At 48.4% G+C, this 14,469-nt stretch overlaps 1 protein-coding gene across 9 annotated transcripts in view; it reads right to left on the reverse strand.

Annotated features, from left to right (window-relative positions):
- LOC138266928 (calmodulin-binding transcription activator 2-like) overlaps positions 1–14,469 on the reverse strand; it is an 863,356-nt gene that overhangs the window by 212,048 nt on the left and 636,839 nt on the right. For all 9 annotated transcript variants that reach the window (XM_069215705.1, XM_069215704.1, XM_069215702.1 and 6 more), the window contains one exon: positions 3,830–3,908. In XM_069215705.1, the coding sequence (XP_069071806.1) occupies positions 3,830–3,908 (79 nt within the window). The remainder of the gene's footprint in view (positions 1–3,829; positions 3,909–14,469) is intronic.

Below are 14,469 nucleotides of genomic sequence, written 5' to 3' on the forward strand. Positions count from 1 at the left end.
CTTGCGGGGTGGCCACAAAGACAGAGACCTGCACCCTGCCCTTAGGGCTATAAGGGCCTACCATAGGGGTGACTTACAGTGACCTGGTGTAGTGACCAGCAGTGAAAGGATGTATACACCTTTTCACGCAGGCTGCAAGCGGCAGGTCTCCAGTCAATGTTTGCATCGGATCCCATGCGTGGCATAATACAAGTGGCAGCCTAAGGGGGACCCCTGGGGTACCAATATCTGGGTACCTAAGTACCATATATTGGGGACATACAGGGGTACACCTCTACTCCTTTACTCATTAGAGGTCCCCCAGCACTGCTCTTACCAGTCTTCTTGGGTTTTCCGGGCACCCCGCCCTGCTGCCACCCCTCAGACAGGATTCTGCCCTACTGCTGCTTTTCCAGCTGAGGCAGAGGAAGGAATAACAAATGATTTCCTATGGGAAAGGAAGGTAACACCCGCTCCCTTTGAAATAGGTTTTACATAGCTTGGGAGAGGTAGCCTCCTCAAGCCACCAGTATGCTTTGAAGGGTACACTTGGGTGCCCTCCTTCTATTAACAGATTTGCACCAGTCCAGGGACCGCTGTCCATCACCACCCCAGGGGTGGTGCCCAGAGCTCCCCCAGGTGGCCATTTGATTCTCCCATCTTCAATCCAAAGTGGGTAGATGCCCCTGGCAGCATATGAATGGCCAGGTCAGGCAGGTGAGGTCAAAGACCCCTCCTGATAGGCGGTCACCCTGCTAGGTGACCAATCCCCCTTCTGGGCTATTTGGGTCTCACTCCCGGGTGGGTCTTCATATTCGACGTGCAAGATTCCAGCAGGACTCCTCTGCATCTTTTACTTCATCTTCTAGCCACCAACATTGCAACCGGACCCTCCAGGAACCGACAATCAGCAACTCCAGCGATGGATCCCCTCTGCAACATTGTTTCTCCGACTCCTTCCAGCAACTGCAACACTTCCCTGGCTGTGCATCCTCTAAGGGCGACGAGTCTTCAGCCTGCACAAAAAGTAAGAAGGAATATCCCTTGGAGTGAAGGAGTCACTCCCCTGCAACTGCAGGCACCAACTGCAACGACGACGGGCTGGGTGGGTCCTCTCTCCTCCAAAACTGCATGGATTCTGCATCACAGGAGGTGGTCTAGGGTGGTCCCCTTGGTCCTCTCTACCAGCTGTCCAACTTTGGAGACAGTAAGCTCTTGCCTCTCCTTGCCGGACATTACCCCTGTGCACCGCAAATCTTGCAGCTACCAAGGCTTGTTTATTCCTCCTCTAAGGGATCTTCAGGTTCCATGTAGGCCTGGCCTCCATCACTATTCCTTCAACATACAGTCTCCTGCCTGCCCCTAAGGGCGTAGTGGGACTCATCTTTAAGTGTGCTGGGTGGGCCTCACTGCAACTCCTGTGCCTACTGCCTCTGAGGGCTGCCTTCTCTTCTTGTGACTTTCCTAGCTGCTGTGGGTCACCTCAGATTCCCCTCCTTGGGTCGAGTCCCTTGGGCGTTGCTGGTCCTTTTCAGCCTTGCAAAACAGTCTTCTCCAACGCTTGTATTTGCCAAGGCTTGTTTGTGGTTTTCAAGCACCACTGACCAACCGCATCACGACTGCCAATGTGAGACATCACTTGCATCACTTACGGAACTCCTCTTCTGCTCCTGTGCTGCACTGCTGACTTTCTTCATCCACCATCGACCTGGTCCTGCATCCATAACAGGGTGGGTAGTGGCACCTGCCACAATAAGACACTCCAACGCGAACTGGACCTGGTACCCTTCTTCTGCTGGCCCTCTTTTGTTGGGATCCACCTTTGGCTTCTTCTAGTCTTGTCTGGATCTTGCACAGTCCTATTCCAAAGTCCTTCTGTGGGTTTGGGGAAAAACCAGGTACTTACCTCTTCTCTCCTGGTCGCTGGGGGGCACCCTCGTACCTACCTTTTGGAGTTCCTAGTTCCTCTAGCTCCTCTCTGACGATTCCACATTCTTGAGTGGGGGACTGTCTTTCACATTCCACTTACTCAGTATATGGTTTAGTCTCCCCCCCAGGGGGCCTTCACTATTTGCTATTGTTTTTACTATTTGCTATTGCTTTCTACATTAATTACTGACTTCTAATGTGCACATAATAGTGTGTACTCCTATTTGAGGATTGCCTATTCAGTATTTTAGTATTTGTGTTACTATAATAAAGTCTCTTTATTTTTGTAATAGTGTGTGGTTCTTTCAGGTGTGTGAGTGGTGTGTGACTACAGTGATATTGCATAGCCTTTTCATGTCTCCTAGATGAGTCTTGGCTGCTCATCAACAGCTACCTCTAGAAAGCCTGGCTTCCTAGACACTTGTCTATGCTTCACTAATATTGGTTACCTGGACATGGTATAAGGTGATAACCCCATAGGTGCTTACCACACACCAGGCAGCTTCCTACAATCTTGACAAGGGTTTTGTTATTATTATATTTGAAAAGACTGTGGTGTGCACTCTTCGAAGCACTGGTCACGGAGCAACATGTCGTCCTTAGGCAACATACAGAAGGTGGTTTAAAAAACGCTTCCATGGTTCTGGAAGGTGCACCGCCCTCACATGTATGGAAAGATGTGACAGAAAAGTAGAGGGCAGCAGGTCACTGCTTAAAGGACCAGAGGGCCAGAGAAGACAGTCTTTGCTTCCAGACCATTTGAGAGGGACCCTCACTTACCTTAACATTTTAGACATGAGAGCATTATAAGACCATCCAAAGCTCCCAACATTTTTCCCTGAGGAAAACCAGGAAGTCAAAGAAAAAAAGCAGGGGAATGGCGTCAAAAAGAATTGAAATGAAAGGTGTAGGTTTTAAAGCAACAAAGCATCTTGTTGATGCTGAGACAAGATGAGTGCAAGAAGTAGAAGGAAATTAAGAAAACAGCTCAATGTTGCTAGAAACCATCTTATTAAACCTTCAGAAGGAGAGTAAATAGCCAAAACGGAAGCAACAGGGCTCGCCATAGACCGTCCACACAGTGAAAAAAGGTCTTCACGTTGGTGAGCCTACAGTCTCGCTGACACGAGTAACCAAGGGGTGTTTTTCCCTACTGGTATAGAATGTTTTCAGGTTTTTCTCCATTAAGCTTCTTTCTGGATACTCATCAGATAAAAGGAAATTATTCATCGTGACATGTGACCTTAACAATAGCACAATCCTGTTGAGCACAACTACACAGCTCTCACAAACCACTTTTACATGGCATCACAATGCAAACTGGATTGGCGAGTCCATACTCTGTAAATTCCAGCCTCTGGCCCCTTCACTCCCCCCCCCCATGACAATTTTTTTTTTTTTTTTTACCTGTGGTACTCCCTGCGGCTATCTAAGGCAGACAGAACACGGTTAACTGTGGTGGGGAAGTCGCTTACATATTTCGATCTCGTTAATGGTCCTTCATTAAGTGATATCTATATATGTGTGCTGGATGTTTCTTGACGACTCATCAGCAGTTTCTCACAACAGTGCAATAACATTTCTAGAACTACAGGGAAAAAAGGTGCTACATCGATTTTTCTCTGGTGAGTTAAAGGATATTTCAGGAAGCACTGGGAATGCTACAAGAAAATACTAAAGGAAAAAAGGTTAAACACAGAAAACAAACACACAAATGTCAACGTTTCACAGCTCTAAAACGTCTATAATATGTAGAATATAGATCAAAGCAAAAACAAAAAGACACTTAAAACGTGTACTGCTTCAGTTAGAGCCACAATTTCACAGTTTAAGGACTATTAATGTTTTTCTTTACACAAGTTGTTAATGACCTATTTTAGAGGTAGAGGAGTCTTTCATGAAAGAAGGTAGATGGACTTACCAGAGGAGTGCAAGAGAAGTGGTCGACATTGAGGGGGTCGGCCTCTTGCTCTAGATCCAGGCTCTCCGCGTTGATGCTCCTGTATGAAACAAAGAGTTACCAGGTTAAAATTTCTACTAAATCTAAAATAAAGAGGAAATCATATAATATGTACTTATAAATGCTTCTAGGTTTAGTACCCTAGAACAGCTTTGCAGTCATTATATATACAGTAAACATCCACCTATACTGAAAGAGTTCAAAGAAAATATCTACCCACAGAAAGCAAATGAATTGTTTTCCAAACTAATCTTCAGTTATGACAATATACAAAAGGCTTATGCACCCACAATCGCATGGCCTTGTGGCCGCATTAAATTTCTTCAACAACCAGCTCTCTCTTTAGGGCCAAATTACACAATTATGTAGCCTTAAACATCACATAAAGAATCTTTAGTAAGAAACAGGAGCCATCTTGGATTTCAAAACGGCAAGTCCTGCTACTCCCATCAATAAACTAAACAATTGCCCATTTTGCAGTCACTGGTTGGCTTACTTCACAAAACAAAACCTCAGAGTACAGGGTTTTGTCAGGTCAGACACGGAAAGTTGCCTCTTTTTAGCATTGTTACCCCCACTTTTTGCCTGTTTGCCAGTGTGTTGTGTTCACTGGGATTCTGCTAACCAGGACCCCAGTGATTATGCTCTCTCCCTTCTAACTTAGTTTTTACACCCCACATTTGGCACACTGGTGCCCCGATGTAAGTCCCTAGTATAGGGTACCTAGGTACCCAGGGCATTTGGGCACCAGGGGATCCCCAAGGGCTGCAGCATGTATTATGTCATCCTTAGGGAGGCCATACCAACCTTTCTGAAGGCCGGCCATTGCAGCCTGTGTGAAAGGGTTCATGCACCCTTTTTCACCATAGGTCACTGCACCAGGTCACTATAAGTCACCCATATAGCAGGCCCTTTTGGCCCAGGGGGCAGGGTTCAAGTACCTGTGTGTGACTGCACCCGTGAACTAGCAGAGGTGCCCCCACGAACTCCAGTGCCATTTTCATGGACTTTGTGAGTGCGGGATGCCATTTTATATGTGTACTGGACATAGGTCACTACCTATATCCAGCTACATAACGGTAACTCCGAACTTAGACATGTTTAGTATCTAACATATCAGAATCATACCCCAATACTGTTGCCAGTATTGAAAGTATGATTCTATGCACCCTGGGGCTCCTTCCAGTCTTCCAGGGTTTTCTAGGCAGCCCAAGCTGCTGCCATCCCTCAGACAGGTTTCTGCCCTCCTGCTGCTTGAACAGCTCAATCCCCAGGAAGGCAGAACAAAGAATTTCATTTGGGATAACACCCTCTCCCTTTGGAAATAGTTGTTACATGGCTTGGGAGGAGTGGCCTCCCCAAGCCACTGGTATGCTTTGAAGGGCATATTTTGTGCCCTCTGTGCATAAACCAGTCTACACCAGTTCAGGGACCCCTAGGCCCTGCTGTGGCACAAAACTGGACAATGGGATGGGGAGTGACCACTCCCATGTCCATCACCACCCCCAGGGGTGGTGCCCAGAGCTCCTCCAGAGTGTCTCTGGGTTCTGCCATCTTGAAACCAAGGTTGGCAGGGACCTCTGGGAGCATCTGAGTGGCCAGGCAGGTGACATCAGAGTCCCCTCCTGATAGGCAGTCACCTGGCTAGGTGACCAATCCCCCTTTCAGGGATATTTAGGGCTCTCTCTTAGGTGGGTCCTTAGATTCAGCTTGTACGATTCCAGCAGGACTCCTCTGCAAAGCTACATTGACTTCTAGTCACTGGACCTCTGCAAAGCTACATTGACTTCTAGTCACTGGAACAGTGACGGGACCCTCCAGGAACCGACAATCTGCACCCACGAAGAAGACTCTTTCTGCAACATTGTTTTCACAGCTCCTTCCAGCTTCTGCAACATTTTCCTGGCTGTGCATCCCCTGAGGGCCACAAGTCTTCAGTCTGCACGAGAAGGAAGAAGGAATCTCCCTTGGAGTGAAGGAGTCTCTCCCCTGCATCCGCAGGCACCTACTGCAACGACGACCGGCTGAGTGGATCTCCTCTCATCCTGAGGTGTGTGGATCCTGCATCACAGGTGGTGGTCCGGAGTAGTCCGGAGTAGTCCTCTTGGTCCTCTCTGCCAGCTGTCAGACTTTGGTGGAGGTAAGGCCTTGACTTCCCACGCAGGACAGTAACACAGTGCAAAGAGTCTCTTGCATCTCCTCTAAGGGAACTTCAGGCTACGTTTCGCTCCAGCCCTCAGCACTCCTTCCTGCGACGCACAGCCCTCCAGTGGTGTGGGAGCCTTCTTCTGCATGCTGCGTGGGGTCCTTCTGCAACTTATGTGTCCCCGTCCTGTGGGACTCCTGTGGGTGCTGCCTCTACTCCTGTGTGCTTTCTGTGTAGCCAAGGGTCCCCTTTGACTCTGCTCCTGGGCTGTGTCCTCCAGGGCCTTGCAGGTCCCCGGCAGCACCACTTTCTGCCAACCGTGATATTTGCATTTGCTAAGGCTTGTCGGTGGAATTCCTGCACTGACTACAATCCTCCTTCCAGCGTGGGATGTCATCCGCATCCCCCAGGAACTCTTCTCCGGCTCCAGGCCTGCAGTGCTGACCCCCTGATCACATCGACCAACTCCTGCAGCTGGGTGGGTAGTAGCTCCTACTCCTCGTGGACTCCACTGTGACTCTTCGACTTGGTCCCCTTTCTCCACTGGTCCTCCTCTCCAGGAATCCACCACTGGTTTCTTACAGTCTTGCCTGGGTGTCTTCTTTTCTTCTTTTCCTTACTTTTGGGAGGGTGGGGAAATTCCAGTGATTTACTCCTGCTTTCCTGGCTGCTGAGGGTGTAATTTGTTACTTACCTCTGTGGCTTTCTAGATCTCCCAGCTCCCCTCTACACATTCCACTTACCTAGGTGGGGGTCCTGTCTTTGCATTCCATCATCTTAGAATATGGTTTGTGCTCCCCTATGGTCACTATTGTTTAACTGCATTTGCACTGTTTTCTAACGTTTTCTATGCCTATTACTGTTTACTAGTGTATATAATTAGTATATTGTAAGGAAATGCCTCCTTGGCATGGTTACCCCATAACGTTTTGCCTTTGCTGATTCTAAGTTTTGATTGAAAGTGTTCTGGGACCCTGCTAACCAGGCCCCAGCACCAGTGTTCTTTCCCTGAACTGTACTTTTGCTTCCACAATTGGCACAGCTCTGGCACTCAGATATGCCCCTTGTAACTGGTACCCCTGGTACCAAGGGCCCGGATGCCAAGGAAGGTCTCTAAGGGCTACAGCATGTCTTGTGCCACACTGGGGACCCCTCATTCAGCACATGCACACTGCGCCTCACCGCTTGTGTGTGCTGGTGGGGAGAAAATGACTAAGTCGACATGGCACTCCCCTCAGAGAGCCATGCCAACCTCACACTGCCTGTGGCATAGGTAAGTCACCCCTGTAGCAGGCCTTACAGCCCTAAGGCAGGGTGCACTATATCACAGGTGAGGGCATATGTGCATGAGCACTATGGGGGTCATTCTAACCCTGGCGGTAAAAACCGCCAGGGCGAATGACCGCGGTAGCACCGCCAACAGGCTGGCGGTGCACCGCTGGGCATTCTGACCGCGGTGGTTCAGCCGCGGCCAGAAACGGAAAGTCGGCGGTGTACCGCCGACTTTCCGCTGCCCTTGAGAATCTCGCTCCGCCGCCATGGGGATTCTGACACCCCCTACCGCCATCCTGTTCCTGGCGGGTCTCCCGCCAGGAACAGGATGGCGGTAGGGGGTGCCGCGGGGCCCCTGGGGGCCCCTGCAGTGCCCATGCCAATGGCATGGGCACTGCAGGGGCCCCCGTAAGAGGGCCCCAAAAAGAATTTCAGTGTCTGCCTAGCAGACACTGAAATTCGCGACGGGTGCTACTGCACCTGTCGCACTCCAGCAACTCCGCCGGCTCCATTCGGAGCCGGCTTCATCGTTGCTGGGTCTTTCCCGCTGTGCTGGCGGGCGGCCTTTTGGCGGTCGCCCGCCAGCACAGCGGGAAAGCCAGAATCGCCGCCGCGGTCTTGTGACCGCGGTGCGGTCATTTGGCGGTAACCGCATGGCGGGCGGCGACCGCCGCCCGCCGCGGTTAGAATCACCGCCTATGCCCCTACAGGGTCTAAGCAAAACCTTAGACATTGTAAGTGCAGGGTAGCCATAAGAGTATATGGTCTGGGAGTTTGTCAAACACAAACTCCACAGTTCCATAATGGCTACACTGAAATCTGGGAAGTTTGGTATCAAACTTCTAAGCACAATAAATGCACACTGATGCCAGTGTGCAATTTATTGTAACATGTACCCAGAGGGCATCTTAGAGATGCCCCCTGAATACCAATCCGACTTCTAGTGTAGGCTGACCAGTTCATGCCAGCCTGCCACAAACCAGACAAGTTGCTGGTCACATGGGGAGAGTGCCTTTGTCACTCTGTGGCCAGGAACAAAGCCTGCATTGGGTGGAGGTGCTTCACACCTCCCCATGCAGGAACTGTAACACCTGGCGGTGAGCCTCAAAGGCTCGCCCCCTTTGTTACAGCACCCCAGGGCATCCCAGCTAGTGGAGATGCCCGCCCCTCCGGCCACTGCCCCCACTTTTGGCGGCAAGGCTGAAGGATATAATTAGGAAAACAAGGAGGAGTCACCCACCAGTCAGGACAGCCCCTAAGGTGCCCTGAGCTGAGGTGACCCCTGCCTTTAGAAATCCTCCATCTTAGTTTTGGAGGATCCCCCCAATAGGATTAGAGATGTGCCCCCCTCCCCACGGGAGGAGGCACAAAGAAGGTGTAACCACCCTCCAGGACAGTAGCCATTGGCTACTGCCCTCCCAGACCTAAATACACCCCTAAATCTAGTATTTAGGGGCACCCCAGAACCCAGGAAATCAGATTCCTGCAACCTGAAGAAACAAGAAGGACTGCTGACCTACAAGCCCTGCAGAGAAGACGGAAGACAACAACTGCTTTGGCCCTAGCCCTACCAGCCTGTCTCCTGACTTGAAAACCTGCAACCAGCGACGCATCCGACAGGGACCAGCGATCTCTGAAGCCTCAGCGGACTGCCCTGGACTGAAGGACCAAGAAACTCCAGTGAGCAAGCAGCTCTGCTCAACACCAGCAACTTCTTTGCAACAAAGAAGCAACTTTTAAAGAACTCACTCTTTCCCCGCCGGAAGCGTGAGACTTCACACTCTGCACCTGACCCCCCCAGCTCGAGATCCAGAGAACAAACACCACAGGGAGGACTCCCTGGCTACTGCGACCCCATGAGTAGCCCGACACGACCCCCCTAGACCCTCACAGCGACGCCTGCAGAGAGAATCCAGAGGCTCCCCCTGACCGCGACTGCCTGTAACAAGGGACCCATCGCCTGGACCAAGCACTGCACCCGCAGCCCCCAGGACCTGAAGGAACCGAACCTCAGTGCAGGAGTGACCCCCAGGCGACTCTCTGCCTAACCCAGGTGGCTGCTGTCCCGAGAAGCCCCCCCTGCACCGCTAGAGTGACCCCCCCCCCCCCCGGTCCCTCCATTGTTTCCTATCTAAAACCCGATGCCTGCTTTGCACACTGCACCCGGCCGCTGCTGAAGGTGTGTTTTGTGTGTCTACTTGTGTCCCCCCAGTGCTCTACAAAACCCCCCTGGTCTGCCCCATGAGGACGCAGGTACTTACCTGCTGGCAGACTGGAACCTGAGCACCCCTGCGCTCCATAGGCACCTATGTGTTTTAGGCACCTCTTTGACCTCTGCAGCTGACCGTCCCTGAGCTGCTGGTGTGGTAACTTTGGGGTTGCCTTGAACCCCCAACGGTGGGCTGCCTATGCCCAGGAACTGAGACTTGTATGTGTCAACTTACCTCACAATCTAACCTTACTTACCTCCTCCAGGCACTACTGATTTTTGCACCCTGTCCACTTTTAAAATAGCTTATTGCCATTTTAACAAAGACTGTTTATGATATTGCTTTTATTCAAAGTTCCTAACTTACCTGTGTAGAGTACCTTGCATTTTATGTATTTACTTCAAAACTTGAACCGGTGGTTCTTAAAATAAACTAAGAAAATATGTTTCTATTTAAAAACCTATTGGCCTGGAGTAAGGCTTTGAGTGTGTGTTCCTCATTTATTGCCTGTGTGTGTACAACAAATGCTTAACACTACCCTCTGATAAGCCTACTGCTCGACCATACTACCACAAAATAGAGCATTAGAATTATCTAATTTTGCCACTATCTTACCTCTAAGGGGAACCCTTGGACTCTGTGCACACTATTTCTTACTTTGAAATAGTATATACAGAGGCAACTTCCTACATATATTACTTATCTCCTACTGGAGGGTTGCCCTTCTAGTACTTATGGTACTGTGTGACCAAAAATAAAGTACCTTTATCTTAGTACAACTGAGCGTTTTCTTTCATGTGTGTAAGTGCTGTGTGACTACAGTGGTTTTGCATGAGCTTTGCATGTCTCCTAGACAACCCCTGGCTGCTCATACACAGCGGCCTCTAGAGAGCCTGACTTCTAGACACTGCCTATACTTCACTAATGGGCGATACCTGGACCTGGTATCAGGTGTAGGTATCTTAGGAACCCACCACACAAGCCAGCTTTCTACACCAGCGATTGATTGGAAGGCTTTGGCTGTAAATAGCTTAGGGACCCCAGTCTGGCACTGGATATGGAGGAAATCATGTTCTCAACCATGTAAAACTAATTCTAAAACAGTCTCTCTCCTTGCCGAAGCACATGAGTTTGCTAACAGCGACGGATGAGTCATTTAAGCACTGCTTAGACAGACAGCTTACAATTGGCCAGGTCAGCAAGACATAATAAAGTATGGGAGGAGGAGGCCGCCACTGCCCAACAGGAATACATGAGGTGCTAAGAGACAAGTGTATGTACTTACATGCTTTTATTGCTTCAAGGTTCTGAAAAAACTTAAGGAAGGAAGTGGAAACACAGCCGGTGACAGTGGGACAAGAAACCAGTGGAACAGCAGAGAGCAGAAGAAGGGAGAGCACAGTGAAGAGAGACAGTGATCTAATAAAGGGAGCAGAAGCGGACAGGGAAGGAAAACAAACAAGTAGAAAGTCAAGAGGAGAACAGGAAGGGAAGAAGATAAAGGAGTGAGATTGATGAGAAGAGAGTAGGATAATCGGACCAGGGAAGAGAAAGCATAAAGGAGAAAAAAAGGGAAAGACTGCATATCAGGAGAAGGAAACAGAAAGAGCATAAGAGGACAGGGAGAGCAGACAAGCTGGGTACAGGAAGAGGAGAAACAAATGGAACAGGGAAGCTCAAGGGGGAAGTAAGGGTGGAATGCAACAGCAGAAGTGCACAAGCCATCACATAAGGGGGAAGAATTTTGTAAATGCAAACATTTTGCTTTTATTCTGAGCTCTCCCTGTGACCATTTGGTTTAAAACATGAACATTGGAGTGTGTGACTGATTTAGTTGCAAGGTCATGGCTTACACACACGTTTGATCATGTTTGTAATATGGGCCCTACGATTCAAATATAACCGCCTCTTCTCTGGGATAAGTAGATTTTGTAACAGTTATTAATTTTATTTTGCACTAAGAACTCCGAGTAGCACTCAGTACCTGTAGGACCTTTATTTACAAACTGACACTGTTCTTTGACCCTAATAATACTTGCTGGCAGTATCTGTTTTACCTCCAATATTTAGTATTATCCCTCCTCCTCTTTGAACATCACTTGATGTGGTACTACCAACACAGAGTAAGATGTCCCAACAGTCAACACCAATGTAGCTAACATGCTCCAGAAATTCCGAATAACATCCAGGACTCGTGTTACTTGCACTTTTAAATTAATATGTGGTGGGGGGCCAAAAAGAAATGTTGATACTTTTGTTTCTGCATCTAATATTGGAGACCAGCCTCTTTGATTGTCATTCAATATTTCATCCTTCGCTCTGATAATTACTCGATGTCACATATCTTTTATCTGATCCTCATATTACCAGGACACCGTAATTCAACTATGATTACTTACCGCAATTTACCTGCCTACTCACCGGAATTTATGATCTTTAACTCCAGTGCTCATATTACTCTCTGAGTGTTTGACTATCCATGTACGTATGAATTACCTATTATAACTTGTCGGAATTCATGTTTGTTTATTTACGCACCTGAGTGACTAATTACTCATGTACCTGCATATATGAATTACCCATTTTGACACCTCTTTGGTGGGACTTTTTCTATAGCCTGCAAAACTCCTAATTAGGATTAATATCATATGTGTGTCCAGAGATGTACAGATATACCTGACTATTTCCGCATACAAGTTAAGAATAAAACTACAGTTTACCTATGTGATTTTGAGGGATTATACTTTGCAAGTGAAAGGTCATTTTCTTATCTCATTTCATTTATGACACCTCTATTAGGGTCTACATTTTCTTGGTCTTCTTAATATTGGATACTTTTTTTTTCAAAACTCCAGCCAAACACTCAAAGGCTCTTTTCCTTTTCTGCCCTGACTTTATCCTGTTCATGCAGCACCTACTTTAGTTTTGAAACAATCATACATTCAAGTGTGGTGGTGTTTCTTACAAAGGGGCTTCAGCACCTTTAAGATTTATTATATCAGACATATAATACAGTCGGTATATCTGCCTTGACTCCTCTATTTTAGACTTGAAAAAGCCCTTGGCTTGCATGACTATTTAGAGTAAATATGTGTTGGCAAAATCCTTCTTTCTACGTATAAGAAAAAGAAGAAAAATAAAGCTCCATACTGTGAAAGAAACCTTGACGGAATAGATTTATTTTTAATTATACCAATTGCATTTTCACTGTATTCAATTTATTTGAAAGAACTTCTGGAAGCTTCTGGAGGAGTCACTCATCACTGGTGACAATTAAAACTAAAAGGAGGTGCTGTTGGTCCAACCCTCATGTGAGAAGCAGCCCTTCCTACTCACCTGAATTTAAATATCTCAACAGCAGCATTATGAGGCATTATGAGTGTCAGGCCTCTAAATGTGATTTAACAAAAGAGGGAAGGAGACAGGAGAGCTGGAGAAGCAGAGTCGAGGAAGGAAAGCATAGAGCGGGGTCAATGTGGTTGGTATACAGAAAAGCTGGAGAAGAGGGCAGAGGAGGAGTGAGGAAGAGACGTGAAACACAAGGAGCTGGGAAAAACAGACAAGAACTGAAAAATTGAAAGAAAGATATAGTTAGTGTAGAAGGCTGGCCTTGTGTGTAGTTGACAAATATGGTGTTGCTCATTATATTAGGTCTAGGCAACCCTTATTAATAAGTGTCTAGGAAGCCAGGGCTCTCTAGTGGTAGCTGTGGTGAGGTGTAGGAGGTGCACCTGCAATACCACAGTAGTCACAGAGTAACGTATCACACATGGGAAGGAACCACACAGTGTTGCAAAAATACTATACTTCATTAAAGTAACACTGCCCCGCTCCCACCACCCCAGAGGTAAGTACACACAAAATATACACAGCCAAGTACTAGGATTTAGCATTGCAACATCAGAAATAACGAGAAATAGCAAGGGCACTATACGGGTGCCAAACCATATACTAAAATAGTGGAATACGAGAAGGTGTCCCCCTCCAGAGGATATGGAGTAGTTAGCCAAGGGCTGGGAGAGCACAGACCCCCAAGAGGTGAGTATCTAGAGGACCCCAGGCGACCAGGAGAACAGAGCTAAGTTAACTGGTCATCCCATGGGCTAACATGGGGCCTTAGAACTGGAACAATGCAAGAACAGGACCAGGCCGGTGGAACCCAATTGTAAATTCCAGAAGAGGTGGACTTGTAAAAAAAAAGGGAACAGAGGCCAGTCCACGCAGGAGTGTCCAGGCGGGGCAGGAGGCAATGTCCACCCATCTGTGGGTGAAGATCCGGGATGAGGGTGATGGTTGAAGGCCAGCTGCAGAGTGCAGGAGCTACAAAGGAGTCCCTGAAGTCATCTAAGAGGTGTCCCTTGACGATCGCGAGATTGCAGAAGGGTCAGTGGGCAGGAGGACCATCAACAAGCACAAGCAAATGCAAGTTGGAGCTGAAGACGATTTGCAGGGCTGGAGAGGACCAGCAAGGTCCTGGGACTCGGCCCGTGGAGGGGAGTCCGGGCTAACCCTAGGAAGACAGGAGAGCCAACAGAAGCAGTCAGAACCCCCACGAGCAACCCACTGGCAGCAGGCACAGTAAGTCGCAGTCAGGTTCAGGCAGCGCACTTGAAGAGGAGTCCCACGTCGCTAGAGCAGCAGAGAGGAGACTGTCCTTGCAGAAGTAGAGTGCTGGGGTCCGGGGCTATTTGGAGACTGAAGATCCCTTGGAGCAGGAGTCAACAGGCCTTGGTTGCTGCAACAGTCGCAGTACACAGGGATTCCATCCAGGAGAAAGAGGCAAGAGCTCCTCATCTCCCAAGTTAGACAGAAGGAAAAGAGTCCCGGAGGACCCCTCAGTACTACCAACTGTGTTGGAGAATCTTCGCAGATCCAGAGGACAGCAGATCTCAGCAGCCGGACATTGTTGCCTTGGGTGCCTGCAGATGCAGGGCAGTGACTCCTTCACTTCAAGGGAGATTTCTCCTTGCTTC

Source organism: Pleurodeles waltl, chromosome 12 (genome assembly GCF_031143425.1).
Source record: "Pleurodeles waltl isolate 20211129_DDA chromosome 12, aPleWal1.hap1.20221129, whole genome shotgun sequence".
NCBI lineage: Eukaryota > Metazoa > Chordata > Amphibia > Caudata > Salamandridae > Pleurodeles > Pleurodeles waltl.